General features: G+C 34.5%; 2 protein-coding genes across 2 annotated transcripts; both read left to right on the top strand.

Annotated features, from left to right (window-relative positions):
* Positions 1-1,083: 1,083 nt before the first annotated feature.
* LOC132167431 (vacuolar ATP synthase subunit H family protein) lies at positions 1,084-7,355 on the top strand. Its single transcript, XM_088514032.1, has 12 exons — positions 1,084-1,178; positions 1,500-1,581; positions 2,655-2,780; positions 3,218-3,320; positions 3,405-3,477; positions 4,424-4,489; positions 4,611-4,728; positions 4,916-5,077; positions 5,287-5,412; positions 5,654-5,779; positions 6,202-6,381; positions 7,100-7,355. The coding sequence occupies exons 2-12, from the start codon at positions 1,552-1,554 to the stop codon at positions 7,346-7,348; spliced, it is 1,359 nt and encodes a 452-aa protein (XP_088370158.1). The 5' UTR covers positions 1,084-1,178; positions 1,500-1,551; the 3' UTR covers positions 7,349-7,355.
* A 1,098-nt stretch (positions 7,356-8,453) lies between these two features.
* LOC132185113 (F-box only protein) lies at positions 8,454-11,771 on the top strand. Its single transcript, XM_059598929.2, has 2 exons — positions 8,454-8,666; positions 11,354-11,771. Exons 1-2 carry the CDS (start codon positions 8,524-8,526, stop codon positions 11,475-11,477), a joined length of 267 nt encoding a protein of 88 aa, XP_059454912.1. The 5' UTR covers positions 8,454-8,523; the 3' UTR covers positions 11,478-11,771.
* Positions 11,772-13,432: the final 1,661 nt, after the last annotated feature.

Genomic DNA, 13,432 nt, shown 5'->3' with positions numbered 1-13,432 from the left:
ATAAAAATTGGGTTTCAACTAATAATCGTCTATTTTTTTAAATCATAATTGGGGCCTTAGGTAATGTTTGGGAAAAAATTTTATTGTTCCAAAGACAATTTATTGAGTACTCATGCAGTACTCAACATGGCACTGCTCACGGAAATAGGTGGGAAGGTGCTTTAGCTGTTTGTCACATTGTGCTGTCTCCACGAACCTTCTCATGAAAAATAATGCTTAATTTAAGATAAACAGTTCTGTATTTAAGAAAATGGTCCGCCTATTGCAGCTTTTATTACAACTCTCTTTAATAAATTTCTTATAAACTCGTGCAAAAATTTATATTTTATAAAACACAACTGCTATAACGTAAATTTGTAAGAGATTATGATAGTTTATATTTTAGTAATTGATGTGATAAGTAACAGTTAAATTGTCACACAGTTTGTTAACGTAATAAGTACGTAATGACGGACATAATAAATAGTATATGAATTATTACATCATAAACAAAAACAAAAACGATAATACCCTTAACAACTCTCAATGTAAATTGTAAAAGTTCTCTTCATTGTCAATCTAATCTCTCCATTACTTTTGCCATGTACATCAATCTGCTTGACCCTTTAATATATTATTTAATAGAACATGCTACAAAGTATTCTCTGGTCCACCAATATTGTGTTAATACACTATTTTGTCGCCAAGCATATGACCCTATTTGTCACCTAGTCAATGACCAAGACAACATAATTACAATTACAAAATCAGATGCAAATTTCTAGTAAATTTTTGTTTGAATAGCTAGTAATTCGGTAAAAATTTTTGGAGAGAGCGTATTTATTTACTACTCAAACTTATAAATTTCACTTTGTCTCGGTAGATAAGCAAGCTGCCCGAAACATGTTTGAATATGTAATTTTTATAGAGTTTTTTTTCGTATTTATTGTTCAAATTATTAACAATGTAACTATTAAATTGTTCTTTAAAAAAAAAAAAAAAAAAACTATTAAATTGTTATTAACAATTGAGAGGGCCTAAAAACAAATGCACGTGTCGCTCATTCAGTTGTCCAGCACGACAAAATACACAATTGCATGAATAGTACCTGATCGTCCCTCCCCTCATAATCGTTTTGTATCTTTTCCAGAGCTCGTCGCGAGCCCGGAAAACCACCAGTCGCGCGCACAGACACAGAGGTAAGCACTCGATCCCAATCTCTCTCTCTGTGAACAATTTCACGGAATTGATGGAAATTCAAGAGAGGAAATTACCTTTTGCTAATTCCAATTTCCTGTAAATGTTTAAGGAATCTGAGAGGAATTTAGATCGCATTTCCCATTTTGCTACATGTAGAGTTGGCGCTAATTTTTTCCCCCAAATGTGTATTTGATCACTGAATTTTGAATGAGTTTTTTAGGATTGATTTGTGATTTGTGATCTGTGTAATTTTAACTGCCTGTACGGACATTGTTATCCCCCTTTTTATTTTTGTTAATGTATTAATTTATTGAGTTTAGGTGTTGGAATTGGTGAAATTCTGGTATAATTCCGAGTAGGGATTCAGTAGCCATGGACCAGGCCGAGCTAAACACGGAACAGGTTGGTGATCTAGCGTACTTTATTTACGTTTGAAGTGGGATTTAGTTGTTTGTCAATTGTTTTTTTGTTCAGTAGAAATGTGCACTTGTTCTGGATCGTGAATTAGTTGATTTTTTTTTTTTGGCAAACTTGGAAATGGATTTAGGATTCTTTTCGTTTAATAGTGATTTGTAATTTCTAGTTATGAAAAACGGAAGCGCGAGGTCTTAGTGTTGAACTTTGATTAATACTTTGGTTTTTTAGTTTTGTACGCTGGTTGATAATTTGATAGTGAAGGGAGGTGGTTTTTGTCCTGAGAAATTTGAGGATGTTAGAAACTGACACAATAGTTTAATTCTCACATTGTTGTAAGAAATAGACACTGGTTGATTACTTATCAAAAAAAGAAAGGAAAAGGAAATGGACACTTGTTGAACTTGTGGTCTTGCGGCAATCGGTAAGCATTTGACATTTGGGTATATTAACCAAAACAGAGAATCGGGGGGGAAAAAGAAAGAGTTTACATGTGAATATATAAAAGAAAGTATAAGGTACATGTGCCTGAAACTTGAAGCAAATGGAAGAGAAAAAGTAGCGGTCTGAAATTTTAACCTGCATATCTGTACAAGATGTGTTTATTCTGGATTACGTGATGGTATTACTATCAAATGGAATTTATGTATGAAGGGTCGAAATATTATTTCTTTCATGTTGTTTCAAAAGAAAATGTTACCTTTAAACATATTGTATGTGAATAATAATCAAACTTGAATGAGATCGTATGAAATAAGAAAATGGAAAGTGAAGAATGAGGCAATGGGACATCGATTTACTGCCAACCAAGTCCTTGAAAAACCATATTCCTCCATGGACATGAGAAATGCAGAGCAGATTTTCTCGATTAGTTTTTTACCCTTGAATTTTTTTTTCTTGTCTTTTGACTGTGGATCATTTAAACCAGTGGTGTTACACCCATAACTCCTTGCTCCATGTAGAGTTTAAATTTGTTTATCTAATATTAACATTTAGTTGTTCTACAAAATTTGATTGGGCAAGCAGATCTTCTTCAATTAATATATTCATCCATTTTGTAGGTTTTGAAGAGGGACATTCCATGGGAAACGTACATGACGACTAAGCTCATCACAGGAACATGCCTTCAGCTGCTGAGGCGTTATGATAATAGAGCAGAAAGTTATAGAGCACAACTTCTGGATGATGTAATGTTTCATTGCTGTCATGATATTTGAACTGGGTATTAGTTTTGACTACTTTAATAATATTCAGAACCTTTTGATCTTCTCTTTTTACCTCATGCTCCAAAAAACCTTATATTCCTCATTCCTTACAACCATGTTGGCTGGAACGGAATTAGAATTTTACGAGGGGGACAAAACTAAAAAAAATAAAGTTTTTTGGGGGTTCATTTCATAAACATACCTAAAATCTAGAATAAATTTTTAAATTTTTGTAACATTTTTCTAAATTTTGGGAGGGCCTGAGACCCCCAAGGCTTGGGGTGGTTCCGGCCCTACATGTTGGTGTGTACTTATGATGCTTAACCATAAATTTAGTGGAGAATCTTTCCTGCATTCGAGTGCAAGGATGATTCTTGTTGCTTTTCAATGATAGTAACATGTGGAATCAACTGTGGCAGGATGGTCCAGCTTATGTTCGGGTATTTGTTAGCATTTTACGTGACATTTTTAAGGAGGAAACTGTAGAATACGTTCTGGCGTTAATTGATGAAATGCTTACAGGTAACTGGAAGATTTTTGTCCTTTTAATTATGTATATTAAAAAAAAAAAAAAAAAATTAATCTATTGTTTATTTTGTTTGACAGCAAACCCAAAAAGAGCAAGATTGTTCCATGACAAGTCTCTTGCCGGTGAAGATACTTATGAACCCTTCTTAAGTTAAGTATTTAACTAAACATGTGTTGAGAAATACTTGATGCACTCATGATTATGGCTTCTGTATGTGTGAATTTTAGAGTTATCTAATTGATATATCTCGTTGGGGAACAGTATATTAGAAAATAAATGAAATTGGAAGTATAAAAGGAGGGAACATGAGGAAGTGTGGTTGAACACCCATTTCCTTAGATGATTTGGAAAAATTCTGCTTCTTGCTTCTGAAGCTGTTGTCCTTTGTTGCTTCAAGTTACTGTTTTCTATTTTTGTCTACTGTTTATTATCTCCATATGTTTATTAAAATTTGGCTCAACTTGACCTAGGTCATGGTCTGGAGTACCTTCTCATACCTTTTTGTGGTTGCTCCATCCCCGTCTTTATTGATTGCCCTCTCTTCTCGTACTGCTACCATTCCTGTTGAAACCTCAAATTAGAAAATGCAAATGGACACTCTTGGTATAATTCCATGTCAAACTTGAAGGAAAATGGGCACTTAGATGGTTGATGTCTCTTCTCTTATTCATATAACTCCCTGATCAGATAACCATATCCATGTTGCATTCCGATATTCTATGTATTCTGACCTGCCATATGGTTGACCAATGATCATGACATGTATGGCACAGCCGGGGGAAACTTATATTCATCTATTTTTTAGAATTGTTATGTATAACTTCTTTTGCTTCAAGTTGCCTTCTATGATTTGGCTGTTTCTTCTTCAAAAATATTGGTAAAACTAATTATGCTCTTAATTGAATGGTAGGACGATCTCATGTTTTATTACAAATAAAATTGTATGTTACCAGGAGAAAAAGTGGCATCTACCTATTACTGGGAGGATGCTTTTATTGTCATCTTTCTTTATACTGCTCAATCAGATTATGATTTGTTTTCTTGTGTTCTTCAAAATGATGAAAACTAAAAGATTTAATGTTTGGTCCATTTTCAGATTGCTTTGGAAGGGTAATTGGTTCATACAAGAGAAGAGCTGTAAGATACTTGCTTTAATAGTAAGGTACTTCAAATTTAATCCATCTAACAAAGTTAAGGGCAAAGTTTCTGAAATTAACTATGTGGTTCTTGTATAACATACTCTTTTTTGGTGACTGGTTCTTTTTGTTCTTTGGTGATTATAGTGCCAGGCCAAAAACCCAGGATGGCGTAATGAGTAATGGGGAAGCCTCAAACTCGAAGAAAAAAATCACTACTATTGATGATGTGCTGAAAGGATTGGTAGAATGGCTTTGTGCACAGGTATGCATACATCTGGGGATTGGTAAAGTGGGATTATCCCACAAAAAAAGAAGTATAAATATGTATGCATAATTTTGTTTTCATGTGATGTATTCTCCTCTTAACGATCCTGTACTTCATTCAATTATGGTTTTAATGTCAGTTTAAGTTGAGGATAGCAGGTCCTGATGCCTGATGTCATATGCAGTTGAAGAAGCCTTCCCATCCTACTCGCGCTGTCCCTACTGCCATCAATTGCCTTGCTACGTTACTAAAGGAACCCGTGGTCAGATCCTCCTTTGTTCTGGCAGACGGGGTGAAGTTGCTCGTTCCATTAATATCTCCAGCATTGACCCAGCAGTCGGTTCAGGTAACTTTGGTCATATTCTGGATGGCTTAGCAACTATCAATTGGTTTTCAACTAAACTGGTGCATCCTAGTCAAAATTGCCATGCAAGCTTGGAGTTTGGGGACTGTAAATTGAGTTTTTTTTTTTTTTAATTTTTTTTATGCCATCAACCAAACAAAAACTAAACTTTTACCAATCCTGTAATTGACTGCTTCTTATCTTTGTTACAGCTCCTGTATGAAACGTGTCTCTGTGTTTGGCTTTTGTCGTACTATGAACCTGCGGTTGAGTATTTGGCTACTTCAAGAACCCTCCCACAACTAATAGAGGTCGTTAAGAGCTCAACCAAGGAGAAGGTGAGTTGTCTGTCTGTTGAGTTCATTTCAATATATCTTTTCTGGTTGGTGTTTATAAGCAGGTGGCAGTTTACTTCACTTTTCGTATATTGGCCTTTACCAGAGCAATTTGTTGTTCTTGAATTGATTTGCACAAGCAACAACATGAACTTTTAGCTTCTAGTTACATTTATCTTCTAATAAAAAAAAGAATGTTTTATGTATATTATATTAATATTTTGGGCACTACGATTCTTACTAGGTTGTCAGAGTTGTTGCCTTGACCCTTAGGAACTTGCTTTCCAAAGGGACATTTGGTGCGCAAATGGTGGACCTTGGACTGCCGCAAATTGTTCAAAGCTTGAAAGCACAAGCATGGAGTGACGAGGTGAGAGAATTAGAAATACACTTAGCTTACTGATTGTTCATCTATTTTTGGTAAATTCAGTAGGATGAGTAGAAAAATTTGTTATGATTGTTCATGCATTACAATTGCTATCAACTAGGTAATGGATTTTTTTTATCCAAATTTTATTTTGGTGTGTGCTCTACTACTATCATACATTTTGGTATCTGATGAAAAACCAAAACATGACTCCATGAGTTCTTAAACTTTGGCATTTTTCATTTGCATTTGGATTGTAACATGCATCTTAACATCTTTGCCTGAGTAATAAGTAATCTTAGGCTCCGTTTGTTTCGATATAAAATGTTTTCCGCGGAAAACATTTTCTTGAAAAATGATTTTCCTGACACAATGATGTTCTCTATGGTGTTGTTTTCTTCTAATTTATTTGAAACATCTCACAGGACCTGTTGGAGGCTCTAAATCAACTGGAGGAAGGGCTGAAAGACAACATTAAGAAATTGAGTTCTTTTGATAAGTACAAGCAAGAAGTCCTCCTTGGTCATCTTGACTGGTCTCCTATGCACAAGGATCCGTTGTTTTGGCGTGATAATATTACAAACTTTGAAGAAAATGATTTCCAGGTACTTTTTGTCCCCTTGCACAATTCTTTTTTCTTTACCGTAACTTTTGTGAAAGAAGCCTATTTTTGGACTTACCAATTGTGTTATTGATAGTTTTCCTTTCGGTATATTATGTCATGGGGCATCAAATACTAATAATGCAAATTGTCCAATGGTATTACCAAAAAAGTAACAGATCTCTCTTCTCTTTTCTTGACATTGGGGGCTATTGGACCCCCTTCTTGAATCTCTGCTTTGTATCAATATTTGCCGGTAGACAGATTGAACATAAGCATACACACACACTATCACATACAATGGGATTTGGACACACACACATACACACTACCTGGTATGGATTCTTTGTGCTTTCCTTTTTACTTTTATTTCTACAGGGGTGAAGAATGAAATGGTGAATCTGTAAATCTGATCATGGTTAATGTGCTAATGACTTACGACCCATACGCTTTAATTTTGGCAACCAAATCTGCAGAGCATCCTCCCTCTTCAATGAATATGTAAAATAATAATAGTGAATGTCTTTAGGAAAAGCATGAGTTCGTATGAAAATTTCAGAATTAGGGTTCTGTTTATGATTGTGCCCTCACTTCGACAATTTCCCATTGTTATAACCAAGTTATTGAATTCCATTTACTTTTTGAAGAAAAAAAAAACCCCAAGTTTTAATGGTACTAACATATGATCTTCTAAAAAACTAATATATGATCTTTTGTTACAGATTTTGAGGGTCCTCATTACAATTTTGGATACATCCAGTGATCCAAGGGCTCTGGCTGTTGCTTGCTTCGATCTCTCACAGTTCATCCAGTACCATCCAGCTGGGCGAATCATTGTGACGGACCTCAAGGCCAAGGAAAGGGTGATGAAACTGATGAACCATGAGAATCCTGAGGTTACCAAAAATGCCCTGCTCTGTATTCAAAGGCTTTTCCTAGGTGCCAAGTATGCAAGCTTTTTGCAGGCCTAGTTCAGTTTTGTTAAAGGTCTATGTTTCTACGCTCATTTACCAAGTATTTGGCTCCCCCAGCGTATATGGTTCATCTATTATTATTATTATTTTTTTTTTTGGAGTAATTTATCATCTAGAGCTGTTCTCTCGTCAGAATTTTCGGTTGTGGAGGATTGTGAAGAATTATTTTGTCCTACTACGGTTGAATATTATGTGTAGTGGAAATCCTAATAAAAAAAAAAGTCTTATTATCTTGTTTCATTTTCGTTATGAATTAATGTATTTGCTCTCTTGTGCACAGTTTGTCAACTGGTAAAATTACTAATCTCTTATTTTATATACCCCGTGGATCTTTTAAGATATTACAACTTCAAACCCCACATATCATATTATTAATTTTCCCTAATAATGCCATTTTTTTATTTCAGAAGTATGCCTATATATAGGCTTGCTTTTGAGCTGAGCTTTTAAAGCTTGGCTTAGCTAGGCTGGATGCTTAAGCTCAGCTTTTTTAGTAAATGAGCCGAGCCTCTAGTCCAATTTAGCTCAAGTGATTTGCAAACGTTTCGACTCTGTTATAGTCATAGCTGTTTTATATTTTGTGTTGTTTGTTAAAATTTTTGTTTTGAAAACCCCGAAAAAAGAGTGAGAATGATTTAACGAAGCAAGCCAAGTTTTTCATTCCTTAAATAATGCACGGTGAAAATCTTAACCAAAGTTTGCTTCCATGCTCGCTTTTGCCTGTCTTACTTTAAAGCAAAAGGAGGTCTTCAACATGATATATATATATATAAAAAGAAAAAGAAAGTATGGTTTATTAACAAATGGACACAAATTTTCTCATATAGTTCAATCGACTGTGAATCACGCTTACGCCTAATGAAGGTATGAAGCAGAGGTCACTAATTCGAACTCTCCATCCTCTTTTCTTACGTGAACATGTAAAAAATAAAATAAAAATCGGTGTTTAAATCTGTTATCTATAAATATATAATTTTTGAATTGATACCGAGTACATAATATTTTAATTATGTTTTAACGAAAATTATTAAAAAAATTGTGTGTCCCCTGGAAGACAGTTTTGTGACCTATTTATTTATTTATAAAATGGATTTGGGTTTGGAGGAATTTTGTTCCAACCAATAGGAAGAGGGCTGGGAAGCAAGAACACGCCCACGCAAATTCGAAGGAGAATGGAGAAAAAGAGCGAGAACCAGCAGCAGAAGAAACTATGCAAGAGGTGCAATCAGACCTACACTCCTTCATCTAACACCCCTTCATCATGCCGCTTCCACCCTTCTTTCTTTGTCTGTCGCCGCCATGACGACCAAAAAAGGTAGTCTACCCCGAGTCCCCGATTACCCTCCCTTTTGGATACTCACATATTCATATCTGTTTGCATCTGTATGGGTTTTTTTATGGAAATTTTTCATTCCCATTTGTTGAATTTGAATGTTTGTTTCGATTTGTCGTTTGTGGACTGGGAAACTGAGGGTTGCTTATTTCGTTGTATAGCTTTTTGGCATTTGCTGAATTGGAATATCTGTTGGATATATGACTGAGAACTTGAGGTGTTTGGCCCTGCCCATTTGAACTTTGGGCGTTCGTATTTTAGATTTTGTTCTATTCAGTTCTTATAAATTGAAAACTTTTCTCTTCTTATAAATTTAAATTAAAATTGCAATTTTTCTAAATACTTAATTATGTTTTTTAAAATCGCGTTTTCATATTGCTATTTTTTAAATTGCGCATTTTAAAACACCAAATCCAAAAGGACCCAGTATTCAATTTTATTTCTTTGAGCTTTGCTAAAGACACTACAAAATCTACACCATACTCTTTACAAACTGACTTGGCGCTTGTTTGAATTTTGCCACATCAGCAACTTGAACAATTCAAATTTTTTAAGTTGTTGATGTAGCAGTTGCCATGTAGCATGGCACATCAGTTTGTAGAAGAATTGTAGTGAAATTGGTAGTATGTCTAGCATTTTCCGTTTTCTTTTGCTTGAAATATCTTCTCAGCAACCAAATGGGGTAATTTCAAGTATATAGCCTAATTTCAGTTCAAATTCTTAAGGGATTTTTTTTTCTATGTCCCGCAATATTGCTAATGATCAGATTTATAGAATGGTATTTGTTGTTGAAGGTACTTTATTTATAATTATTAAACTACAGTATACACAATTTACGTCATTTATCTATATACATGTAAAGTTTTATACTTTTCTCGCTTATGAATCCCTTAACGAACTTAGGAGGTAAAGTTGTTATAAGAAATGGGGCTAAGCTGGAGTTTTTCTTTCTGCATGTGGCACTTAATCTTGTACGAGTTTACAGGTGCTAGGCTATTTATTTGTTCCTTATATCTGTGTTTCCTATGTTAGGAGTTAATCAGATCAAATTTGGTTTCATAAATTAGTGGTTTTCTTTGGCGACAAAGAAAAAAAAGGAAAGTCTCTGTAACTCGAGAAAGCTTCAATCATTGGATGAGTTCCTAACTTTTATTCAGTTAAGAACTCGAGATCTTAACTTTGTCTCAAGCTAAGAACTCTTTTGATGAATGAGAGAGAAATCTTATATGTTTGCATAGATGCCTTGAGCAGTGCTGGGGTGGCTGCAAGTTTGGAATGATATGCGATATAAGGGATTGGAGAAGTGAACAAGTTGAAATTGTTTTTGTTTGCAGTCATCTTGATATCTTGAGTGACGTGAAATTGAACTACTACTTTGATGTGAAATTTATATAACAGAAGTAGAGTTGAATCCTGCTATAATCATGGATGTGAAAGAGCATTGGGTAGATTTTATCATGCCATGGTGGATTCCTAGTTCTAAAGACTGGCTACTGAGCAAGAGTGAAGGAGTGGTTTGTACTCCCTCTTATACGTAAATCCCTTTCGTCCATGACTTGAGTCTGGAATTTTTCTAAATGGCAACTGCTGTTTGGAGGAAGTTGGAAATATATAGAGAGAGCATCACCATAACTTTTGCGATGAATATAAATCAGTTGCTGTTTGTGTGCATGCACTTGTATTGATGCCTGTGTGTGAAGAATAAGTAGGAATATTTAGCAATGTTGTGAAACCCGGATGAATCATTTGAACTGAGATGTAGTAAATATATTATCTCATTAATGGAAGTAGTAGAGAAACACAAACTGTAACAAAGGATATAGCGATATATGTAGATTGCCGACAACATATGTAGTGTTTGTTTAGGCGTAAACACACATATGTATCTCTGTTTTTACTGGCAATAACTCTTATCATATTGCATGTATGATACTTGGTTTGAGTTGATGCTGTTTAGATAGCTTAAATTTATACTTGATGGTTCTATTAAATGACCATCTTTTAACAGCGATTGCCTGTTCTAACAAAGCATGACAGTCTATGGTTTCACAGTTGTACTGTTGGTCAAAGAGATCCATCCTCTTTTCCAACCAAAAACCGTTAAAGGGCTTATGTGGATTGGAATTTAGACTGGTTAATGTTCTGAGAGCTAAATTATTCATATTCACAAAGGTTTTGTGAGTACGCATTTCTTGTAATTTTCTCATTCGTATATAATTGATTGATTTTTTGGGTTTGGCTGCCTCCAAAGATTTTACCTTTGAAAAGTTCTTCAAAGAGTTTTACTTCATCAACAAAAATGGGTGTTGATTGTTTGATTGCCTTGATATATTTCCTGTGGTTTGACATTGTGTTAATTGTGTTGCATAAAATTTTTAATTGCTGCATATCACCTATTCACCCTCTCTAGGTGATTGTTTGGGGTCAAAACACGCATTTCAAGGGTCAAATGATTAGCTACCTTTTCTATCATCTGTATCTTTCTTTCTTTTTCCTGATAGGTAAGCTACACACACCCAGTATGTCATGAATTCACAACCTAACATTCCATCCCATGCTTTGCTGGGAGGAAGTGCAGCATGAGGTAGAGTTCATTAGTATCTGTCATCTTTTTATCTTTCCAAGGACAATAATTCTGCTTGATGCATTCTGTTTTTGCATGGATGAAGGTACTATGAATTGGGACCAAATGATCCGCCGTATGCTGCCAAGTTCTATGATTGTTGTGGGGCTGAGGACCCTGAGGCATCTGGCTGCACCACCAGTCTCCACGTTTCATATGATGATGATTGATGAAATCTCTCTTCTGTATCACCCCAATCTGCGACTGTTGAATAAATTTGTAGATATTCCTCCATCTCTTCCATCGACCCTGAGGCATCTGGCTGCACCACCAGTCTCCACGTTTCATATGATGATGATTGATGAAATCTCTCTCTTCTGTATCACCCCAATCTGCGACTGTTGAATAAATTTGTAGATATTCTTCCATCTCTTCCATCAACATATATCTCATTTTTAATTTCACTAAACGTCTTGATGTCTTTCCTTATTACCAATGTTTCATGGAGACATGTTTTGTAGACATCACAAGCTTTTCGACTTTCAAAACAATTAAGATTGACAACATCTTGGTCCATCTTGTTCATCGATGACATCTAGTTGTACTCAAGAAGCCGCGAGGAACACGGGGCACTTGCGAATGGGTTCTGCAAGTATCCCGTCTGGAGAAAAGAAGTTGTAAAAATAGTGAATTTTGGTTAAAGAAAGTCTCGTCTCTTGAACACGTGGCGTCTAGAAAAGACATGTGAGTGGTGTCTAAGGTGTGGTACTGGCACATGATCTACTTGCATAAGGCAAAAACTTGAGGGTGAAGGAAACTGCAAGGCTATTTAAAAGCTGTTCGTATTTAGGAAAAGCGTGAGAATGGTACACTTGAGGTTTGTTTGAGGAGTAACCAATCATCATTAAAGAAAATGAGAAGCAATGTAAATATGTTTCCCACATCGGAAGTTGTTTGTAAATTGCTGCCTTGCCTCCTCATCACCTTTTGTTCCTCTGCCGCATTTTCTGCCAACCTCATCTTTATCCGGTTCTCCCCATGTGGATGACAGTTGTTAGTTGTTACAACTTTCCAGCAAGATTTTGGACCTTCTTTTCTTTTTCCTTTTTTCCTATGATTTTTTTTTTCTTTTTTCTCATTACTAAAACATTTATAGATGTTGATAATATTAAAGGTATGTTCTTGAATGGGATAAATATTTTCAATAATTTGTTCTTCGAAATTTTATTAATTTGGGTAATACATGTAAGAAAGCTCATATGTGACTTATTCACTTGAATAAGTAGTCAGACAGTTCAAAATTTATTTGAACAGATAGATTTTATCTGGCCTTTCTCACGTTTTGTTGTCAAAATTACTAACAATTTAAACAATAAATTATTGGATATCTAAATCCTCAAATAATGTGTTTTGAAAAAAAAAACAAAAAAACAAACAAACAAACACAAAAAAACAAAACAAACAAACATACATGGTCTTTTGAACTTTGGTTATATATGAAATTTTTTTCTCAATTTTTTTTGGGGACTTATGAGCATAATAAGATTGTTTTGGGGGCTTGAGGCTCGTTCAAATGACAGTAATTGTAACAATAGTAATAAGAACATATAAATCAAAAAAAGAAATAATTATTAGGAGATAACTATTGCCTATGGTACGAAGCACGTCATGTGGGATAACATGTGGATTGTTTTTATTACTTATTGCCTTGCCACATCATCTACTTTTTCATGCTATTTAAAACCATGTGTGTATTATTAAATTTATTATTGCTCTTTTTTTAAATATATGGTTGCTGTTTGGAAAATGTTTAAGTGGGTTGGTCAGGGTTTTTTTTTTTTTTTTTTCCTTTTAAAGCAAAATTTAATTCAAGACTCCTGTTTTAAGACCATATTTTTTTAATTAAAGAAATATTTTTTTAAAAAAATAATAGATGAAAAAGAAAAAAAAAACTAACTAACTAACTATTAGGAGATAACTTATTGCCAACGGTACGAAGCATGTCATATGGTATAACATGTGGATTGTTTCTATTACTTATTGCCTTGCCAGATCATCTACTTTCATATTTGAAAAAAAAAAAAAAAATGTGAGTAGGATTTATTTTGTTATTTTATGCTGAAGTAATGCTATTTAAAACCGTGTCAGTATATTATTATTGCCCTTTTTTGTTTTTTTTTTTTTT

Source organism: Corylus avellana, chromosome 2 (genome assembly GCF_965113065.1).
Source record: "Corylus avellana chromosome 2, dhCorAvel1.hap1.2, whole genome shotgun sequence".
Classification (NCBI taxonomy): Eukaryota; Viridiplantae; Streptophyta; class Magnoliopsida; order Fagales; family Betulaceae; genus Corylus; species Corylus avellana.
The sequence above is the reverse complement of the archived record's forward strand: the minus strand, read 5'-3'. Positions and strand labels throughout refer to the sequence as shown.

Coding starts and splice junctions, on each gene's coding strand:
- LOC132167431 (XM_088514032.1), top strand. CDS start 1,552: ATGGACCAGGCCGAGCTAAACACGGAACAG. Junction 2,781..3,217: donor GAGCACAACTTCTGGATGAT/GTAATGTTTCAT, acceptor CAACTGTGGCAG/GATGGTCCAGCTTATGTTCG. Junction 5,780..6,201: donor CACAAGCATGGAGTGACGAG/GTGAGAGAATTA, acceptor AACATCTCACAG/GACCTGTTGGAGGCTCTAAA.
- LOC132185113 (XM_059598929.2), top strand. CDS start 8,524: ATGGAGAAAAAGAGCGAGAACCAGCAGCAGAAGAAACTATGCAAGAGG. Junction 8,667..11,353: donor CGCCATGACGACCAAAAAAG/GTAGTCTACCCC, acceptor GCATGGATGAAG/GTACTATGAATTGGGACCAA.